Raw genomic sequence first — 19,707 nt, forward strand, 5'->3', positions numbered from 1 at the left:
TCGTCGCTCCGCGCGGGCAGCACCGGAGCTCCCCGCCGCGCCGGCTCCGCGCCCGGCGGCGGACCAGGGCGGGCGGCAGCCCGAGGGGGCGACGCCCCCGCCGCCCCGACCCGCCTAGCCCCCCGCTCCCGCCGCGATGCCGGAGACCGAGGGGGTCGCGGGGAGGGGCCGGCCCTGGGGCCGCTGCTTCGGGGCTGAACGGAACCGCGCGGGAGGACGTCCGCCGACACCGCTGCCCCAGCCCTCCGCACCCGCCGGAGCCCCGCTCGCCGCCCTGAGCCCCAGGACCCCCCTTCCGCACGCTCCCCCAGCCCGGCCCCACCCGGGCTGAGAGTCGGGAGCAGAGCCGCGCCGACACCGGCTCCCGGGGCCGGGAGCGTCCTCACGCCCCGCGGCATCCGTGTCCCCCGGACACGGCACCCGCCGCCGGCGGGGCAGCGCGGGGGCACGGAAGTCACAAACGAAGGCGGCCCGGCGGCGCCCGGCCGAGCCGGGGACCCCCAAGGACCGCGGGGTGGAGCGACACCGGCTCACGGCCCGGCCGGACCGGACCGCCACGCTGCGGCCGTGCTCGCCCGGCGGGGGCTAGGCAGGGAGCGCAACGCCAGGGGGACCGGCCCCATGCCTGCCCGGGGCGGCGGGAAGCACCGGACGGACGGGCGGGCGGGCTACGCTACCCCGCCGGTGTGGGGACGGGACGGGACGGGACGTAAGAGGCCCCCGGGGCCGCGCAGCCCCGCCGGGAGCGCGCTCGACCCCGCTCCACCTTAACCAGCCTCACGGCCCGCAGCGGCGGTGGGCGCACCTGCCATTGGCTGCCGCTGCGGGAGCGCCAGCCAATCGCCCTGCCCCGTTCCCACATGGGTTCGTGACGCCGCATACCGGGAAGGCCAATGAGGAGCGACGGGGCCGCCGCGGACCCAACGGAGGCGCCGCGGGGCACGCTGGGAGTTGTAGTTCGCCATTCGCTGCGCCCTGCGCGGTGGCCGCCGCCTGGGGCCGGCTCGTCCCACCCGCTGCCCGCCGGGGTCCCGGGGAGGCGGCGCCCGCCCCTCTCTGCCACTCGGGCGGGCCCGGCCCCGAGCCGCTGGGGCTCCCGCCGCGGGCGGCCCGGGCGGGCGGACTACGGGGCCCACCAGGCCTTGCGGCGGCCGCCGGCTGCCACTCAAAGTAACGTGGGGCGGCGGAGCCCAGGGCCGCGCTCCGCGGCCGCGGGGAGGGGGGGCGCGGCCCTGAACGGGCCCAGAGCCGCCGCAGCCGCCGGCCTCGGCCTCCCTGCGGGCCCTGGGGCTGCCGCGGGCGGCAGCGCGGGGGAGGAGCGGGGAGGGGGGGGAAAACCCCGGCGCCGCGGGGAGGAAGGAAACCCCCGACCGGCCCCGGGGTCGGGGCGCTCGGCTCTGCCGCGGGAGGCTGCCGGTCACTCCCGGAGAGCGGCTGCGGCGGCAGCGGGGGCCGGGCCGGGCCGCCCCGGCCGCAGCAGCTCCGCGCCCCCCCCCGCTGCGAGCCCACCGCGCGGTTCTCAGCACGCCGCCGTGCCGTTAACCCGGGGTCGGCCGAGCCGGGGACGGGCCCGCCCCGTGCGGCGGCCCCCGCCCGGGGAGGGGGAGCGGAGCGCTGGGCTCGGTGCCCCCTCCGCAGCAGGGACAGGCACAAAGAAAGGCGGAGCTGGCAGCCGATCCCGGCACCGGGGGGAGCGGGGGCCGCCCCCGCCCCTCGCCAGCATCGCGACCCCCCCCCCGCCCCCGGGTTCCACCGGTGGGGCCGCGGCCGGGATCCTGAGCCGCCCGCCCCGAGCCCCCGGCCAGGGCACAGGGGCAGCTGCGGGCACCGGCCCCATCGATGGGCGGCCAAGCGCCCTGCCCCGAGAGCCCCTTCCGCCCCACCGAGGGGCCCCATCCCTCATCCCCCACAACCCTCCAGCTGCAGCCTCCGTGAAGCCACCGCATTTGAGGATGGTAACGGGAGAGGAGTGGGGAGCAGGCCTTAAATATTGCAGGAACCGGCTGCACCTGGGCACGGCACAGGCAGGCACAAGGTTAAATATTTAATGCCTCACATTTCATCCTAATCTTTTATTAATTGCGTTATTTACTTGCTGCATGCTGGCAGCGGCCAGGGCCGGGGCAAGGTGGTGGGAACCAGAGACTCCTCTCCCTGCCCTGCACCGCACCATCCCAGGGCTGCCTGCTGCCACTGCCCCCTCCCCGCGGTGCCCTGGCCGGGACTGGGGACCTTCCCGTGGCAGTGGACAGGCTGGCAGGGCTCAGGGGCTCCCCAGCCCCAAACGGTGCCCGAACGAGCGGCCAGCCCCTGCCCAGCCCCAAGCCTCTGTGCTTTCCCCTTTGCCTTCCCCAGCCGTGGGTGTTCACCGGCAGATCCGGTGCCGCAGGTGGGATGGCCAGTAGCCCAACGCCTCAGCTCTAAAGACCTTGAAAAACCTTCCTTTCATATATGCATGTATACATGTGTGTGTATATCATATCTGCACATATAAATATATGTATTTTAATCCAAATGTAAGGCTTTAGAAAATTTATTTTTGGTTTGTTGCCTTACTCGGGGAGTTGTGGTTGTTTGGTTTTTTTTATTTAAGGCAAGTGTTTTTTCAAAAGCTGGAAACGTTTCAGATCGTGTTTCAAGGGAAGGCGAGACTGAGAAGATGTTTTGCAGCATTTTTTCAAAACTCCTTACCAAAAATTGCTGGTTTTCCTTAGGCAGTTTCTCTGCTCTCCTCTCTTGGAGAGTGACACAGGTAAACCTGGAACAGGCAGCTCTAGGATGATGGATGTCACACATGTCTTCATCACCCTGCATTAATGATTGACGTGGGCCCTGGAGCAGGACAGCCTGTAACCCAGAGATTAATTTGCTTCAGCATGTGCTTGGACTGGGAAGAAAACAACCACAGTTAACCCTTTGCACCCACAGGCCTCTGGATGTACCAGGAAAGGGAGCAGGTCCCACTCCTCCCTCCGGGTGCCCAGGCACGAGGTGCAGGGCAGAGGACATGGCTCACAGCAGCCAGCAAAGCCAGTCTGAGACCCGGCTGCTGCTGCCTGCTGCAGGACGCTCAGCCGGGGGCCCAGCTGCTCCCCGTGGCAGCCACGCACTTGTGCCTGGTAGCAGCAGCACTTGGAAGAGCCCCAAAGGACGAGGGCGTTTGAAATCCGCGCCAGGATCGAGAGGCAAGTGCTGTAAACAGCCCTTCTGTTTATAACCAGTGGAGAAACCAAACAAGCCCAGGCTTTGGGGTACTCAGGAGCTCCATTTGAGCCCAGATCCAAGCAAAACAGAATGCTGCTGCTGGAATTACCCCAAGCTTTCAGCTCCCTCCCTAAACACCAGCCTGAGGCACAGGAACACGCAGCCTCCTGCCCTTGCCAGGAAGGGTAGCACCGGTTGTGTCCCGCGGGTTGTCATGTCCCTCCCCACACACCTCCTTTGTGCAGCCTCCTGTACCCAGCACATCTCCAGAGTGGATGGTCAAGGGCAGAGACCATCACATTTCTCAGAGATGCCTATGTGTGACCAGGGCTTGCCGCTCTTGGGGCAGCTGAAGCCTGCAACGCACAGAGTCTCTCCTCCCGCGCCTGATCTGAAACCCTCCTGGGTGCTGCTTCTCCTGCCTGCTCTGCTCAGCTCCATCCCTTCCAAATGCAGGCAGCAGGCAGGTCAGTGGGGAAGAGCCACGTGCAACCATCTCACACCCAAGGAGGCTGCTCTGATAGTACAAAGCCACCACGTGTCCAACTTTGCAGGTGTATTTGCTGGCCTGGCAGGAGACAGCCAGGGCTGGGAAGGGAGCAGGGGGCACGGCTGGGACCCAGCATGGCCTCAGTCTCCTTGTGACAGCCGGGGATGCCCCATTCTTTGCAGACTGGTTCCCTGCACCTGCCTCTTTGGGTCCACGCAGGTTCAGGGCCTGTTGACTTTAAGCACATGGGCAAGCTCAGCCTGGGGTGGGATTTTTTTGGCAGCCAGGTGGCAGTGGGTTTGCATGCAGGGTTTCTGGGTCACTAGGGCTGTTACGGGGTGGTGGGGAGCAGGACTGGGGGCACCAGATTTAGAAGATTCAGATTTTTCCCTCCTGGGGCTCAGTCAGCCGGTTTGCCAGGTGTGTGGAAGCAGGGACTGAAGATGTCCATGGTATTTCCAAACCATCCCATTTTCAGCTTCTCACTTGCATACTCGAATGAGGAGCCTTGAACTCGGCAGAGCTGAGTTCCTGGCACCCTCAGACAATGTGAATTTCCCTGGGCATTTATACCAGCAGCAGGCACAAACAGGGGCCTTATCCTGGCTGGAGTCTGTCCTGGAATGAACATGAGATGAGAAGGGAAACTGAGGGAAGGGACTGGCAGCAAGTCAGCAAGAGCTGGGCCAACGCTGTACTAGAAATCAGGGTTCTCCAGCACCCTGGGCCACGCTCCTGGGACCAAACCACAGGTCCCCATCCCTGGGCCCCAGTGCTGTCGCCTGCTCTTTAAAGCCACGTGTTCCCAGAGCGTCTGCAAGGCAAACCGCACGCAGGAGCTGGGGGAGCTGGGGGGGGTTCTCCTGCCGTGCCCGGGCAGGGGCCCCCCTGCACGTTGCAGAGCCGGCGTGCTCCTGCCTGCAGCCCCTGCGCTGCTGCCCTCCCACTGTGCCAGGATCACCTCGTGACCACGGGGCTGTGGACCCGGGGGGACGCCTGCAAAAGAGATGTGGGAGCCCTTAGAGCAACCCAACAGCTGACAGACTCTCATCTCTGGCGCTGCCTTCGATCTGTATGTTGGCTCCTGTTTGCACTTACCGGCTCTGAGTGGTTTTTAATTATTGATGCCTCTTTTAGCTTTTATCTCGTGCTCAGTGCAGCCAGGAAGGGCTTGGCGTTCCTGCATTAGTGATGAATTGGGAAGGAGGCCCTGCTCCACCACGCTGCAAAGCATTCCTGGCTTGCAGGCTGTGCCATTGTTTCAAGCAAAGCTGCGCTGAAAAATGAGGAGGGTGGGAGCGGGAGGGGGATGTGGTGGAGGCGATTCCCACTGCTGCCACCGAGGCGACAGGGATCTGTCCTATGGGGAAAAAGCTGAAGGGGATGGACGGAGAGTCAAACAGGTGTGGAAACCTCCTTCACCTGCTCACCTCATTAAAGAGGAAAGATGCCATTTTATGACCCGTCCAGCGACAGGCAGGTGGAAGGCGGGGGCGGGGAAGAGATGCGAGACATCAGTTTTGCCGAGCCCCTAGCAGCTGCAAGTAGGAATCGATGTCAAGCCTATGCTAAATGCTGTGCTGCTCTGTGGTCAGGCCACGGGGCGCTGATGGATGTGGTCCTGCCCTCTGGTCTCAGCCAGCTCCACATCTGCCACAGCCAAAGCCCTTTGGACAGCGGGACAGTGGCTGTCACTAGGTGCTCTCTATCCCCCTTTCATGAGCCAGGGCTTTGCCAAGTTTTTCCAAGGATGCTGGTGCCAGGAGAGCTGGTTCTCAGCCCGTCTGCCTGTGTCCCTCTCCCACTCTTGTATCACGACCTCTCATGCATTAAGAGCAGGGGTTTCTCTTCCAGGAGCCAGTCTTAAACCATCCCCGATCAGCAGAGCTTTGGAGGCCCCACGTCACCTGCTTCTCATGAGCATTGAGCCTCTTCTGCCAAGGCAGGAGAGGAGCTCATGGCTCTCGTCATGTGAGAGGTTACAAGGCAGAGCAGCCTGTTTGGAAGGAGAGAAGCCGTTTCCTCAAGTCTGCAGCTACTGGGGGAGTCATGAGGGAGGTATTTTTAACCTTTTTTTTTTTTGATGATGGTATGGCTTAGATTTGCAGATTTTGGTATGCAGTTAGATTTGAGCCCAAATCTGGTACGGTGCCCTATGAAATGACTCCCTTCAGAGATCCAGAAGCAAATGCAGCAGTTGCAAACAGAACCAGGCTGGAAGCATGGGGAAGTGCAGCACTGCTCATCTGTGGGATGGGCTATGGGGGATATCTCACCTCCCAGAGAAATGCTTTGGGTGCGAAGCCAGCATGCTTCAGGAATGGGTCATCAGGGGAAGCAGGACTGGAGCACGAGGTTCCACTAAGCATCTGCTGGGAGGTGCAGGGGATTTGGAGAGCGCAAAAGCTCTGCCTTTATACTTTACAGTGGGTTAGTCTCCCGCAGGGAGCAAGGAGATATCCACAGCCCAGTCAGGAGCAGCTCCCCAACCCCAGCCTGCTGGCAGCTGAGGATGCTCAGCCAGCAGCCTCATGGTTTGTTCGACCCCTTGCCCACTGAAGAGAGGCTGCTAATTAGCTCTAACAACAGGGACGTCTGTTCCTCTGAAATCGCCAGCCTGAAAACACCCCAGACCAATTTCTCCTAAATCCTCCTCCCTTGCACATCCATCAGGAATAACATCCACTTATGGTGCTCCCTACCCCCAGGCTGAGTTTGAACCAGTGACCTCGAGGTGAAAGCGCTTGAAAAGCTCCAGCCCTCCCCACAGCCAGCACGCTCCCAGTGGGGTTTTCAGCAGCGCTTATAGAGCAGAGATGGTTTTAGCAACTGTCGCACCGCAGCAGCCCCAGCCCGAAGCTGTGTTGGCCTTTCACATCAGAAACCTGCTCGCTCAGCGTCAGCGAGGCCCTCAGAGCAGCTGCAAGACCATGGGGTCAGACTGCAGCTATCAGTAGCGTTTCAGCCAGCTCCTGACCGGGACCCCCTGTGCAGTGCCGGGGAGCGGGGGGCAGGCATTGGACCCGTCCGCCCAGTGCTCCGGCCCCACCAAGGGCGCTGAGGTCAGGCCAGCCCCTGCCACGCAGCAGCAGCTCTGCTCTCGCCACGGGCTGTGCTCTGGATCTGCCCCACCACGGCCAAGCAGCCGGCGGCAATGGCTGCTTCCCAGAGCACAGGCAACGGCTGCATCAGGAGCATCGGGCCCTGCACAGGGTGCCCGGTTTGGAGTGGGACAGGGCTGAGACCCCCAGGCAGCCCTGCAGAGTCCCAGCCAGCAGCTGGAGTCCAAAGACGACCACCACCAGAGCCGTGCTGCTCCACAGACCCCCCTGTCCCTTGCAAGCCTGCTCTGGGAGCCCTGCCCCAGCCATCCCCCGGATCATGCTGGCGAGGCGTCACAGGCAGATAACGGCAGCATTGTCAGGCCCTCGCGCTGCCCACAGGCTCTGTAACCCATCCAAAGCCACTGCATGGTTGTGCCGGGCCTGGCTGGCACTCCTGGGACAGTGGGACATGGGACTGAGCCACACACCAGTCCCTCCATCCCCTCTTTGCAGCAGGCTGGTTTGCACCTGAAGAAACCCATCAGGAGCAGCACCAGGGAAGGGGCCAAGCAGAGCCGCAGCCCCGGCAGGCATTCATGCGGCACCATGCACCTTTCCTCAAGCCTCTCCCACCTTGGACCCCCTGCAGCAGACACAGCCCCAGCCCGAAGTGCCACCACTCTGGAGGCAGACCTGGTCGCAGACCTAAGCGGGTTTAGCAAACCCCATCAAATCTCACCCTCAGGCGTTCAGCCTCACCTTTGCCCAGTGCCAGCAGGACAGAGGCACAGTGGCCACTGCTCCCCTTCTGGCCTTCACCAGGGCCCCCATCTGCACCACCACAGTCCTTGGACCTCAGTGGGCAGCCAGGGGCACCAAGGCACAGCCCCCCCAACACTGCTTCCTTCGCAGGGGGAAGAAAATTTTCCCACTCCAGCTGGCCTGGGAGATACAGAGGGGAAGATGTTATCAGGGCAGAGCAGGCTCTGAAGCCAGAGGACAGCTCTAATTATTGAGAGCCAATTCCATTACAGCAATCTCAGCCCCAGGGCAACACAGGCCAGATTTTCCAGAGGGGCTGAGTGCCACAGAAGTAGCTTATCCTCTGCACCCACAGGAAAAATGAATTATGCACGCGCAGAGCAGATCTGCAGCAGCCCACAGGGACCATTCCAATGCGTTACCAAACCACGCCGCTCTTGCTGCAGCAGAAAGCCGATAGCCCTTGGTGGCACTTCCCTCCAAACCTCCCTGCTTTTTATCTGGAGAGCTCCCACATCCCGTTCACCACCGCCCGCTTTCCAGTTTATTTTGGCTTTGCCTGGGGATCCTCCTTGCCCTGGCTCCAGCAGACTCCAGCCAAAGCTCCAGCATAGGCACAATGCTCTGCCAGGATGCCTGTGGGAGGGATGGCATCCCAGAGCAGGATGCGGGCAGTGAGGACCATCCTCATTCTGCCAGCAGCTGTGGAGACAAGAGCAGGAGAGAAGCCAGAACCAGAGGTGCCAATGTTAACTCCGCTCCTCCTGGCTCACAGACAAACCTCCAGAGAGAGGGGAAGAAGGGCCCCCCCACAGGAAAGACACCACATCACACCAGGTAAGGCAGGGACTAGTCTGGGACTTGCTCACCTGGAAGAGGGAGGGCAGCTCTTCCAGACACCTCCCACAGCCTGCTGGGAGCTGTGACAGCACTTGGGGAAACTGAGGCAGGGTCCAACATTAGCCAGCAAAGCTACCTGTTCTCCCCCACTGATTCCCCTATCGCAGGGGGTGGGGGGCAGGAGAGGGGGGGGAAAGTATTTTAAAGTCATCCCAAAGGCGGCAAGAAAGCAGGCAGCAAGTCACGGTTTTAACCAACCTTCTTATTTCTTTATTTGAAAGGCACAGCTTGTACGTCCTTGATACAGCATTTTCAGTTCCTCTTATTATAGGTCAAGTGATTAAACACAAAAAGCAAAACAAGATCTTTCTAAAGGACTATATACAAACACCAGATTATTATTTAATTTTATTCTTTTTTTGTTCCATTTTTGTTTTTTTAGAAGACACGCTAGCGCACGGAGATAAGAACAGAGAAAGCTGCTGTATCCTCTACACGGGGGCAGGGGCATGGGAAGGGGGAGGACCAGGAAAGGCTCTCAGTCTGCCTGCCCCTCTGCCCAGCTGCCCAAGCCCCCCAAAGATGGGTGCTATGCCGAAGGGGAGCAGGTGGCAGAGGCTCCCCCTCCAGCCCAAGGCCAAGGAGCAGCGGAGGAGAAACCCCGGCAGCCGGAGCGTGTCGTACTGCCGCGGTGCCGCGGGACTGGTTAAGAACAGATACATGCAGAACAGCAAGGTGCCGGCCTGGTATTAGTGCAGGAGAGGCGCGGGGGGCGGGCAGGGCCAGGGCGATGCAACGAGATCAAGAGTGCTTGGGGATGGAGGAGATGGTTTCGGGGCAGGGATCCCAGCAGGGAGTTGTGCAGAAACCGTTAGGATCAAGGGGCATCTTTAAATACCAAGGGGAGAGCGGCGGGCAGAGGGGAGTCACGTGGCACCGAGGAGCTGGGACAGCCGGGGGGGGGCACGCAGCCCCAGAGCAGCCCCAGCCAGGCTCTGGCTCGGCTCTGTGACAGAGCAGGACCGGGGACGGGGAAGCCAGGCTGGGCACAGGGAGAGCACGATCGGCCACATGGTTACTGCTATGGCGCTTGCATTGCTGCGGAGCAGCCCATCCGCTGGGACCGTGGTAGGGGCATCCACCAGGCACTGCTGCCCATGGGAAGAGGCCTGGCAAGCTGCCACCAAACACAAGCCCCCGCGATTCTGCTGCGCAGCAACTAGAGAGATACTGCATCTTGCATTAACCCGCCCCCCCCACCCCCACCCCCCAAACAGCCCCCTACCCCCGGCCCCCCAGTCACTCTAATCCGATTTCTCCCCATCATCATCTTGGTGGGCATCCCCGTCATGGCCGTTCTTGTCCTCCTTGGAGAGGTGAGCCTGCGAGCCCAAGGCCGAGAGCGAGAGGAGCCCGGTGCCGGCACTGACAGCAGGGAGGGATGGGGGCTGGAGGCCCACAGGGAGCGGAGTCAGAGGCAGAGCGAGGGCTTGGAGCTGCGACAGCTGGTGAGCTTGAAGCTGCTGCTGTAGAGAATGACGGACAGACAGGAAGACAGGAGAGGGCTATTGTCATTTTGAGTGCACTTGGACCCCAACCCAAGGGCCTGGGCTCTCCAGACAGACTGCGCCAGCAGCCAAGCTTAAACCAGGGACCTCAAGGTCCTGGAGACCACTGCAGCCTTGGGGCAGGGGGGAACGAAACAAACCACCAAAACATTCTAGAGTCCTTGGGCTGCGACAGCCTCAAGAGAAGACTCGACAGCGTGTCCCCAGCACAACACACAGCCCCTAGCCCACAGGACATCTGGCCTCAGACTCTGGCATGCTCCAAGGATGCGGTTAAAGCCCTCCCAACCTTGACCAAGAACAGATGGTGTTTTCATGTCAAGGAGCTGCTGCGGTTCCTGCTCAAAACCAAAGCTCCTCTCCTTGCACCCTGCTGGGACGGAGCAGGAATCCGTGCTCCCCTGCAAACCCATGCCCATATCATAACAAGTCTGGACAAAACCAACCCCATGCCAGCAAGGCCAGCCTAGCACTCACAGCCTCATCCCAGCAAGGCTACAGCACTGCACATAGAGCAGCCAGCTCCCAGCATGCGGGGCACATCCTCAGGTCATGATTCCCCTGACCGGCTCTGTCTCGAAGGCCAAAGGCATGGATTCCCATCCCTCTGAACCCAAACTAAACATGCATCACGTACACGGATGATGGAGTTCAGTTCTGGTGCCGTAACCTGCTTGGCTCGTTCAATGGCTCCCAGGACTTGCTGCTGATGCTGGTGTGGAGAGAACAGAGGAATTCAGGGTCATTTCTAGTATCACAGGGAAGGAGAACAGGGACCCAAGCCCTACTGGGTCTGACACACTCACATGTACGTTATCTCAGCTGCTAGCACCAAGATGGCAGGGCACAGAGGCAGGCTGGTTAACCCCATAGCGGGAGACACCTGCACGCACTTCATTTGTGACAAGGACCTTACACCACTGAGGCCCATGGTAGTGAGAAGCAGGGAAGGGGGCATGCTTGTCTCATTCCAGTTCCTCACCACAGGGTTAAGCAGGTCCCCTCTTACTCCCATCCTTGTCCCGCTCTGCACAGGCTCAGCAATCCTTGGCCAGAAGAGCCCTAAGGTAGGCAATGCCTCCCACCCTATCTCCCCTCCTCTACCCAGAACTGACACAAAGCAAGTCCCACTAAAAAGCAAAACAAGCCCTAAAATCAGAAGCTCTTGGGAAGCTCCCCACTCCTTGGGACACATCCCAGGTCCCAACTGCAGCAGCTGGAAGATGCTGCTGTAGAAGAGCCCAGCACAGCTGCTCCAAATACAAACAGGAAAAACAGCTGCATCACAAATTTTAAAAAATAAAGGACAACTGTACTTGCTCTGAGAGCACAAGGTCTCTGAACACCAGGCCTGTCCATTGCACTCCAGCAAGTAGATTTTTCTTTCCATCTTGGCAGCGGGACAGGGTTGGGGAGGGGGAAGGGGTTGTATTAAGATGCAAAAGGTTTAGTTGTGGCTTAGTTATTAGGCAGCTCTGATCTGATCAGCAAGCCACTTTGTCTTCCCTGAGAACAGGTGGGTGGGAAAAACACAGCCTGTCCACCAACCCCACAGCTAACCCAGACCAAGAAACACAGCCTCCATCCCACAGCTACTCCTGACCAATAAAAAAAGCCACAAGAACAGCAGTGGAGTTTAGCCTCTGTAGGGTTGTATGGGGAGATGGACAGATATGGCACTAGAGGTGCTTCATCTTCCTCCTGCCTCGAGCAGCAACTCCCAGGCACTCCCAATCAGTTTCTCAGGGGAGTGGGAGGAGCCCATCAGCTGCATTAATTAATGAGGCAGAGGAACCAGATCTCAAGGAGGAGCCATATGGAGGGTTTTGTTTTTTCTTTTTTTTCTTTTTTTTTTTTAAACACCCTCCTCCCCCAATTAGCCACCCAAAGCTCCCACCACCCATGCAGAAGTGGCCAATGACTCAGAATCACAGGCAGGAGAGAATAAAGCCCATCTTTGTCCACAGCCACCAACAAAGGGGACAGACAGGCACATTAGCCACCACACAGCGCCTGGGGGGCTGCTCGAAGGCCTCCAGGCCAAACCTGTCTTGAAGTGCTTGTCCCTGCACAGAGGCTCAAAGCAAGCAACAAGGTTTCCCAGGCCAGGAGCATGGAGCTGCCCATATGGGACAGCCGCAGCACCTTGCTGTCCCGGAGCGGGACGGGGGCCTCTGCTCCCCTCTGCCAACGTGCCCCTGAGCCAGAGCCAAGGCCAAGCTGGAGGACTCACCTCTTGCGAAAGGTAGGGCAGAACCTGTGCACAAATCCCATTTAGCCTCTTGACGATTTCAGCCTAGAAGGTGGGAAGAACAGAGAGGAAAGGCATCAGGCAGCTTGGGACTGACCATCCTCAGCACCGGCTGCTCCACCTTCCCCCACCCCAGGCAGGGCCTGAGTCCCCAAACAGCCCCAAGAAAACAAACTCCCCCCCGGAAAGATGCTGGCAGCATCCTGGTGCCACAGTGGGGTCACCTCACTCCCAAGGCCCCTCCCTACATAGTTAAATGCACGAATGCTGCTGACTGCAAAGAGCATGATTTCAATATTCTTTTCCATCTCCGATATTCATTTAATGAATTGGGAGCAACCAGAGAGGAAACTTATTATAGACCCAGGTGGGGATGCGTTGAATTACGTTTGCCATGTGGACACAGACACACATGCTGCCTCCACCGAGACCCCCCCACTCTGCCCTGGAGACTGGCTGCTCAACCTCCTCGGACTCCGCCTTCCCAAAGGCAAGCGTTCGCCCCCTGCCAGCCTCCCCACAGCCGAGCTGCAGGACTGGGGCTACTCAGGGAGACCACAGGGACTGGGCAGCTTCTTCATTAGTCTCATACAAGCAGGTGGCAAATTTTGGGGTGTTAAATGCTTTCTCCTGGGAAGGAGTAAAGCTACTAGCCCTTTGCAAATCACTTTCCAATGGAGTCAAAAGAAATACAGAGCCAAAGAGTTTAGGCATGCACCAAAACCAGCTGGGAGGGTCCCACCAGCACCACAAGGGAGCAGACTAGGCTGGGAGACAGTTGACAGGACAGCAGTGAAGATTCAAGGCTCAGATCCTTTACCAAGATGCAGGTTTTCCCAGGGAAGCCAGTCTCGTGGGCTTACCAACAAGGGTGATGGGATCAGAGGCATCAAGTGCCTTTGCGGGGAACAGAATTGTGCTAAGCAGCTTATAACTGAGCCACGACACACAGACAACTTTGTGACTTGCGGCTGAATCCAGATAGTCAGGCTCAGAGGAGGCTCATGTTGTTAACAGAACAGGTAATTAGCCACTGGGGATAATTAACAACTTAACCACCATTGAGGGTAATGAACAAACTTATCCAGGCTGCAGCACTGTCTCCATCAGAAGGAGGCTTTCTTAGAAGGTCTGCCATCATGTTACGTAATGACAGCCCAAGCGAAGTGCTCTCTGGCCCAACTGCAGCAAGAGCCTGGGGGGAGCCAAAGGTGTTTTTCACATTGGGGTGATCACAACAAGCCCTCCTAGGCACTGGGGAAGGGAGCAGGGCCAGGAACCCACCCAGGGCCTGGGAGGAGGGTGGGAGGGACCCAGCGTCATCTCATGCCCTCCACCCTGGGTTCCTGTCTGCTGACCAACTCTGAGCCGCAGCTCCAGACCCTGCCAGTGTTCAGTGCTTAAATACCTGTTCAGGCCCTGGGGAGAACTAGAGCATGCCTGCAGCCCAGGGTGGGGGCCCTCAGTCTGGGCACTGCGATCCCAAGAGGTGGGGGGAGTCCCTGCATTTCGAAGGCAGCTCTGACATTTTACAGGTTCATGGCATTTCTCGTTCCTCAAATACCACTGAAGTGACAGAGAGGGCAAGGCACAGCAGACAACCCACCCTCCCCAGGAATCAGAGCACTTGGAAATGCCTTCCCCCTACCTGTTTGTGCATTTCAATATTCAGCCCGTAGGACATCTCGTAATACTGTAGAGCAGGAGAGAAGAGAACAAAAGAAATTGTAAGTCAAGTCCCCACCAGGTAAAGTGGCTCCATACAGCAGTGCTGGGAACTACCACGGCTTTCCTAGCAAGGTCATCTACAAAGGCTGGGCAAGGATGGAAGGAGAGAAGAGGCCAGCCCTAGGAAACAAAGACAGCAGGAGGCAAACACAGAGACCCCCTCCAGGTCTAAGGCAGAACCACTGAGCCCGGGCGCTCCCTACCCACCCTGCTCCAGCCTCACACTCTGCCAACAGAGACCTGGGAACTTGCTGACAGGGCCCCATGCAACACCCCTCACAAACAGCTTTCAGCAGTCTGCATCAAGATGAGAGTGAGTGATGCTGCTTCGAACCTGGAAAAAGGCTCAGGGCTCCACAGGCTTCCATATCCACAGCCAAAAGAGAGGCAGCCTAACTCTACAAGTTTTGCCTGGCCAATATCCTAAATCCCACACGGCTGCTTCAGCAGCAAATGGAAGAGATCACAACTGGGCTTCATCTAGCAAGTAACACATTCAGCTGCACACAGCTCCAGCTGTTTGGGAAGAAGCTATGTGGAAAAAAAACACACTGAAAAAAACACCCAGAACCGACCCCCCCTGCACAGCAGCAACAGGCAGCTACAGAGCAACCTACTGTCAGGAGAAGCCAATTCTTGACCCCTGGAAGAAGCAGTTTTGAGAGTTTAGAAATCTCCTCCCTCAGCTTGCAGGCTGCAATCCTGATTCTTCCAAAGGGAAAGAAAAATCCACATCTGCGCTCATCTAATTCAAGGAGAAGATCACTGGCGTTTTGGTACTGATGCCACAAGTCTGAGAAGCGCCCAGCTTGGTATTGCCATGATCTCAGTCTGCTCCAACACTGCTGCTGGCTCTCGAGGCTTCTTTGCATTCTAAAGACTGAGCAGGAAGCAGGAGCCTGACTCCCAAGCTGCTAATTGTGACTTATTCAAAAAATCAGAGCAGCTGTAGCAGCTTTGCACATTCACAGAAACCCTCCTCTTTGCTTCCCGTGACTTGCTGTGGTGTGGTGGGGAACGACAGCAGCTCTGTGCGACTCCAGCTCAGCCACGCAGACAAGGCAGGAGCTGCTGCGCCTACAAAGCCTCAAATGCTGTACAACAGGCAATAACCCTTCCCCTTTGCTGCCAACCTGCTGATGGTAACCTGAGTCAATGCTGGTGACCATCAGCATTAAGGTAAAAAAAAAAATATCAGCCACACCTGGAGATGAGAGTCTCTATGCAGGCTGCAAGACCCAGGAAGCAATCATTTATCAGTGTGAATGTGGCAGGCTTCCTCATTAATATACAAGGAAAGCTGTGACCTCTTCTTGTTTCCAGCCCCAAGCATGCCTTGCTCCCCACAGCCTCAGAGTCTGGACATACAGGCAGTACAGGAGGATGGATGGATAGAGGGGCCAGCTCCCTTATTTCTGCTTTTAAAGTCCTAACTCTGCCCTAATACAGAGCTGATGTATTAATTTCTACATCTTATCTCTTCCTTCCAGGGCAGGTGCAGCAGCTGGTAAGCAGGCACCAGCTCATCTTCATGGATAGTATCACAACCTCCTGTTAACTCCCTGATAGGAAAGGAACAGACCACAGCTTTGCCTGGCATCCCTCCTCTCTGCTGCAAGGGCTCTTCCATGCGTGGGAAGACAGAAGCATTACCTGGCAGGCAAACCATCACCCTGCCTACAAGAACATGGCTGTTTCCTGGCAGATTTCTCTTTAGAGAGTTAAAACTAACCCTGCTGCCCGCATGTGGCATCGTGTCTCATGCCTTTACCAGGCACTGCCCTGGGATTTGCACGCTTTGTGCTGGGACACACGCACTGGTGAGACGTGCTAGCACTTAGCACCACAGCTCTGCAAGGCTGCCAGGGTCACAAGAAGGCGCAGAGGGTTTAGCTCTTGCGCAGCAGCTGGTTTCTGCTTTCAACTCCCACCAGGCTTGTGGGGTTTCCCAGCTTCACGACTGCTCAGAGCACTGCTTTGTCTTTCACCAGCCACGACTCTCCCCGAGTCCCCAGACGCCTGCACACCAGCACCTTACAGCTCCTTCTGGGGTGCGTAAGAGCTGTCAGTTCTCCCAGGGCACAGGGAGTAAGGTCAAGCAGCCAGTCAGTGGCGAGGCCAAGGACCCCATCACCACCCATCAAGCAGTCAGTCACTGGGCCCATCAGTTTTCTACGTCCAACAGTTCTCTGCTACTTCCCTGCGCTTCAACAATCCACTGCATGCAGACAACACAAAATATAGAAAAGCCCCATTTTCAGAAAAGCCAATGCCAGCCTTGCCTGGAGGCCCACCACTCCACGGGGTAAAGGCTCCCTGCCAGGCAAAACTCAGGCACAGGCACCTGCTCACCGCTGGAGTCCCCACCCGCGCCACCCACATGCTCTCGGCTGTTGGGGCCGGTCCTTACCATGACGTAGTGACGCTGCATCTCCGATTTCTCACTGGCTAGTTTGTCACATTCCAACTTCAAGCTGAAAAGCCAGAAAACAGTAAGAAAACCACAAACAGGAGGTGAGAGAGTTGATCGCCACAGAGCAGCTGCTTCCTGCACGGCCCTATCCTGGCCAGGCTGGCTTCTCGGACACCACCATCCAGACTCCAAGGGGCAGTCAGAGCTGGGCCACAGTGTGCTGCACAGCGGTGACCACAACAGAGCCTGCTCCCACCTTCCCAGCTGGAGTGCCACCAACACACATTCAGGAGAAGCAGCACGAGGCTATCCACCAGCTGGACGCCAACCTCCCCCAGGCAACTCCTTTCAGCAGGAAGCAGAAAGCTGGGCAGAAGCAGAGGTGGCTGCCCAGGGAGGGGTTTGCCTTTCCTCAACTGATTGCTGGCAGCTGGGGACAGCTTCTAGCACAGGCCTGCCTGCAGCATTCAAGAGATGCTCCAATACAACTTCTAAACCAAAGCCAGATCCATTTCTGGAAGGTGGGGGGGAGGCCCAAGTGCAGCACATCCCTCCAGAAGAAAGGATTTTTTTCTCTCCCCTAGGTTCTTCACACCCTTCAGAGAAAGTGCCGCTGCTCCCAGTGTTTTATGAGACTCCAACTCACCAGCTGAGCAACTGCAGCCAGCATGTGCTGCGGTTTTATGTTTCAAACAAGAAACAGCTTCACCTACACAAAACCTGCTTCTTCTCGAACAGATTAAGTCCAAGGGGGTGGAGCGGGGTGGGATAGGGGGATAGCATCCCTTCCAACGGCACGTTTCTCGGGCTCCCCTACTCCCTCGCTGGCACTGCCCAGAGACACAGGGACACCAGGAAATAGCCATTTCCCAGCATTTTTTCTGCCTGCTCCTGCCAGAATGACACCACCGCAAACCTGTGACCTGGCTGCCCAGCGGAGCCCAGGCTGGGGGAAGACAGGCAGGGAACTCGCAGCTGCATGGCACCAAGGCCCTTGCCACAACCAGCCGCCCTGGAGCCCTGCTGGGCCGTGGCAGAGGGCATCACCCAGTTGATTTAACCCAAGAGCTTCAAGTTTATTTCAGACACGCACACATGCGAAGCAACAGATCATCACAGGCCAGCTTTCGGGTCAGCAGCAGTGTTTCCACACACACCCGCAGAAAAGCGGAAGCTTTTGGATTTAAGTGCTCCCTGCAGCATTCGCCGTCCAAGAATGGCAGCCAGCGAGAAGAACCGAGGAAAACTCCCAGCAAGACGCAGGAGGCCTGGCAAGCCTCCGCGCGGTCCTGGCCGAGCTGTACTCAGAGTAAAGACCTTGGCTGGAGAGGGAAGACGCATGTTCTCCTCTCCAGGCTCCCAAGCGGATGCAACCAATCCCCTGCCTTAGGTCCTCCTCTAGCCAAAGGTGACCAAAGCTATGTGACCGGGTCTCCGCCTTGGCATTCCCGCTCGGTCCGTGCGGCGAAGCAATGAAGCAGGAGAATCAGCGCGATTCTTGCGTGTCGTGCTGCCGCGTGCCAGCCCCGCGGAGGCCGTGGGGCAGACCCAGGCCGGGCCCGGCGGCGCACGGGAGCACGTACCTGTGGTACTGGGCCTGCAGGAGCTGGAACTCGTCCTTGATGCGGTCGCAGGAGTCGGAGGTCGTGAACTTCAACTGCTGCGGCAGGTGAGAGGAGCCCTTGAACAACAGGAGACAGCGCTGGGCGCCGGGGCAGGCAGCCTGCCCGAACCACCCGAGCAGCAGCCCCGAGCCCGCCCTGGTCCCGCCGCCCCGGGCAGGGCCGGGAAGCCGCGCCTCGCACCGGGGGGGCTGAGCCCCAGCAAGAGCCGGCCGGGCACCCCGAGGACCGGCGCGCTCAGGCCCGGGACGCGCCCAAGGTCACCCGTGGGGCCGCGGGCGCCCGGGCCCTTCTCCGGGCGCTGCCTCCGGCCCCGCCGCCCACCGGCGGCGGCCGGGGCTGCGGGGCGGGGAGACCCCCGCCTTCTCGCTGCACGGCGGCGGGAGGCGCTCGGTCACCTCGGCCCCGCTGGGGCCGCCACAGGGAGGCCGAGCGGCCCCCTCGCCGGGCCGGGCCGGGCCGGGCCGGCCCCGCGGCCCCCGCCGCCCCCCGGTGCCCGGCCCCGCCCCGCGACCCCGCCGCCCCGGTCCCGGTCGCGCCGGGCTCCCGCGCCCGGCCGCGCCGTACCGAGTGCCGGCTTTGTGGAAACATCATGTCAGGCTGCGGCTCGGCCCCCGCACGGAGCGGCCCGGTGCCGCCGCCCGTTCCCGCTCCCGCCGCGGCTGTCCGCGCCGCCGCCGCCGCCTTTGTCCGCGCCGGGCCCGGCCGCCCCGGCCCCGCGGCCGCCCCGCCCCGGCCGCGCCGCTCGCCCCGCGCCGCTCCCGCCGCCCCGCTGCCGGCGCCTATTGTCTAATGGCGGCTGCGGCTCCGGCTCCGTCCTGCGGCTGCTCGGCACCACCTGCCGCCGCCGCCTCCCCGGGCCGGGCGGGCCCACGGCCGCCCCCGCCCCCGCCGGTCCCCGCCCCCGCCGCGCGGCGCCGGCGGCCGCGGGCACCGGGCCGGGCCGGGCCGGGCTGCGGGCTTGCGGGCGGGCCGCGGGAGCCGAGCTGGGGCCCCGGCCCGGGCAGGCGCGCCGGGCCGAGGCCCCGCGCGGCTGCCCGGCTCCCCCGCCCCGCTGTCGGGCGCGACGGGGCTGGGGCCGGGGCCGGACGGGCCCTTCGCCCAGCAGCGTCTCCTCCCCGAGCCCTGGCCGTTGCGGTCCTGTCGTGGCTGCCCGGCGTCCCGTACCTTCCCGGTGCTGCGGCCCGTCGGGTGTCGCCCCACTTTCCCTGGGCCCCTCCTCGCCGCCGGTGCCCAGGCGGGACCCCAGGCTCAACACCAGCCGCAGCCGAGGTGCGGAGCGCTGCCCCGCGGGGCCTGGGGTGCCGCCGGCTGAGCCACCGTAGCAGCTCGTCGCGGAGGCCTCGGGTTTACCCTGGACCGGGGTGACTCGGATTGAGGTCTGGCAGAGTTTTGCAGGGCAAACCTCGGTGCCTGTGGTCCCTGGCGCCAGGTCACAGGAGCCCTGGACAGTGCCGGGTCTCGCTGTGTGGTGAGGCTTCTTGCCTTTGCAGCTCTCTTTAAGTAGGAGAGCATTGGCCTACCACCTAGTAAAGATAGTTCCTCTGGCTCCTGGCGCTGCATCTTTATTACATGGTGCTAGGGAGAAGGGGAAGCTTTGCTGTTAATGAAGCCACCGCTCCAGTTTCTTACAGGTTCTTAAACCTGATGCAACACCGCAGGAGCTGAACCATGCTGGCAATGCAGGGAGTGCCATCAGATGCGGCTCATTTTCACATCCTTCCCCAAGTGGGAGAACAGCGTTTGTTTACACAGGGGTTTGTTTTCCTTTATTTCAACGCTGCC

The 19,707-nt window shown here is 60.1% G+C and overlaps 1 protein-coding gene across 2 annotated transcripts; it reads right to left on the minus strand.

The window, feature by feature from the left end:
• Window positions 1-8,587: 8,587 nt before the first annotated feature.
• On the minus strand, window positions 8,588-18,641 carry TLE5 (TLE family member 5, transcriptional modulator). 2 transcript variants are annotated; one of them, XM_049808424.1, is made up of 7 exons: window positions 18,490-18,641; window positions 17,884-17,981; window positions 16,298-16,361; window positions 13,808-13,852; window positions 12,142-12,204; window positions 10,546-10,620; window positions 8,588-9,863 (listed from the first exon to the last, which is right to left on the minus strand). In XM_049808424.1, exons 1-7 carry the CDS (start codon window positions 18,514-18,516, stop codon window positions 9,645-9,647), a joined length of 591 nt encoding a protein of 196 aa, XP_049664381.1. In that variant the 5' UTR covers window positions 18,517-18,641; the 3' UTR covers window positions 8,588-9,644. The 2 variants fall into 2 exon arrangements, with proteins under 2 accessions (XP_049664381.1, XP_049664380.1); XM_049808423.1 differs by having other exon boundaries at window positions 8,588-9,866.
• Window positions 18,642-19,707: the final 1,066 nt, after the last annotated feature.

This window comes from Accipiter gentilis, chromosome 8 (assembly GCF_929443795.1).
Source record: "Accipiter gentilis chromosome 8, bAccGen1.1, whole genome shotgun sequence".
NCBI lineage: Eukaryota > Metazoa > Chordata > Aves > Accipitriformes > Accipitridae > Astur > Astur gentilis.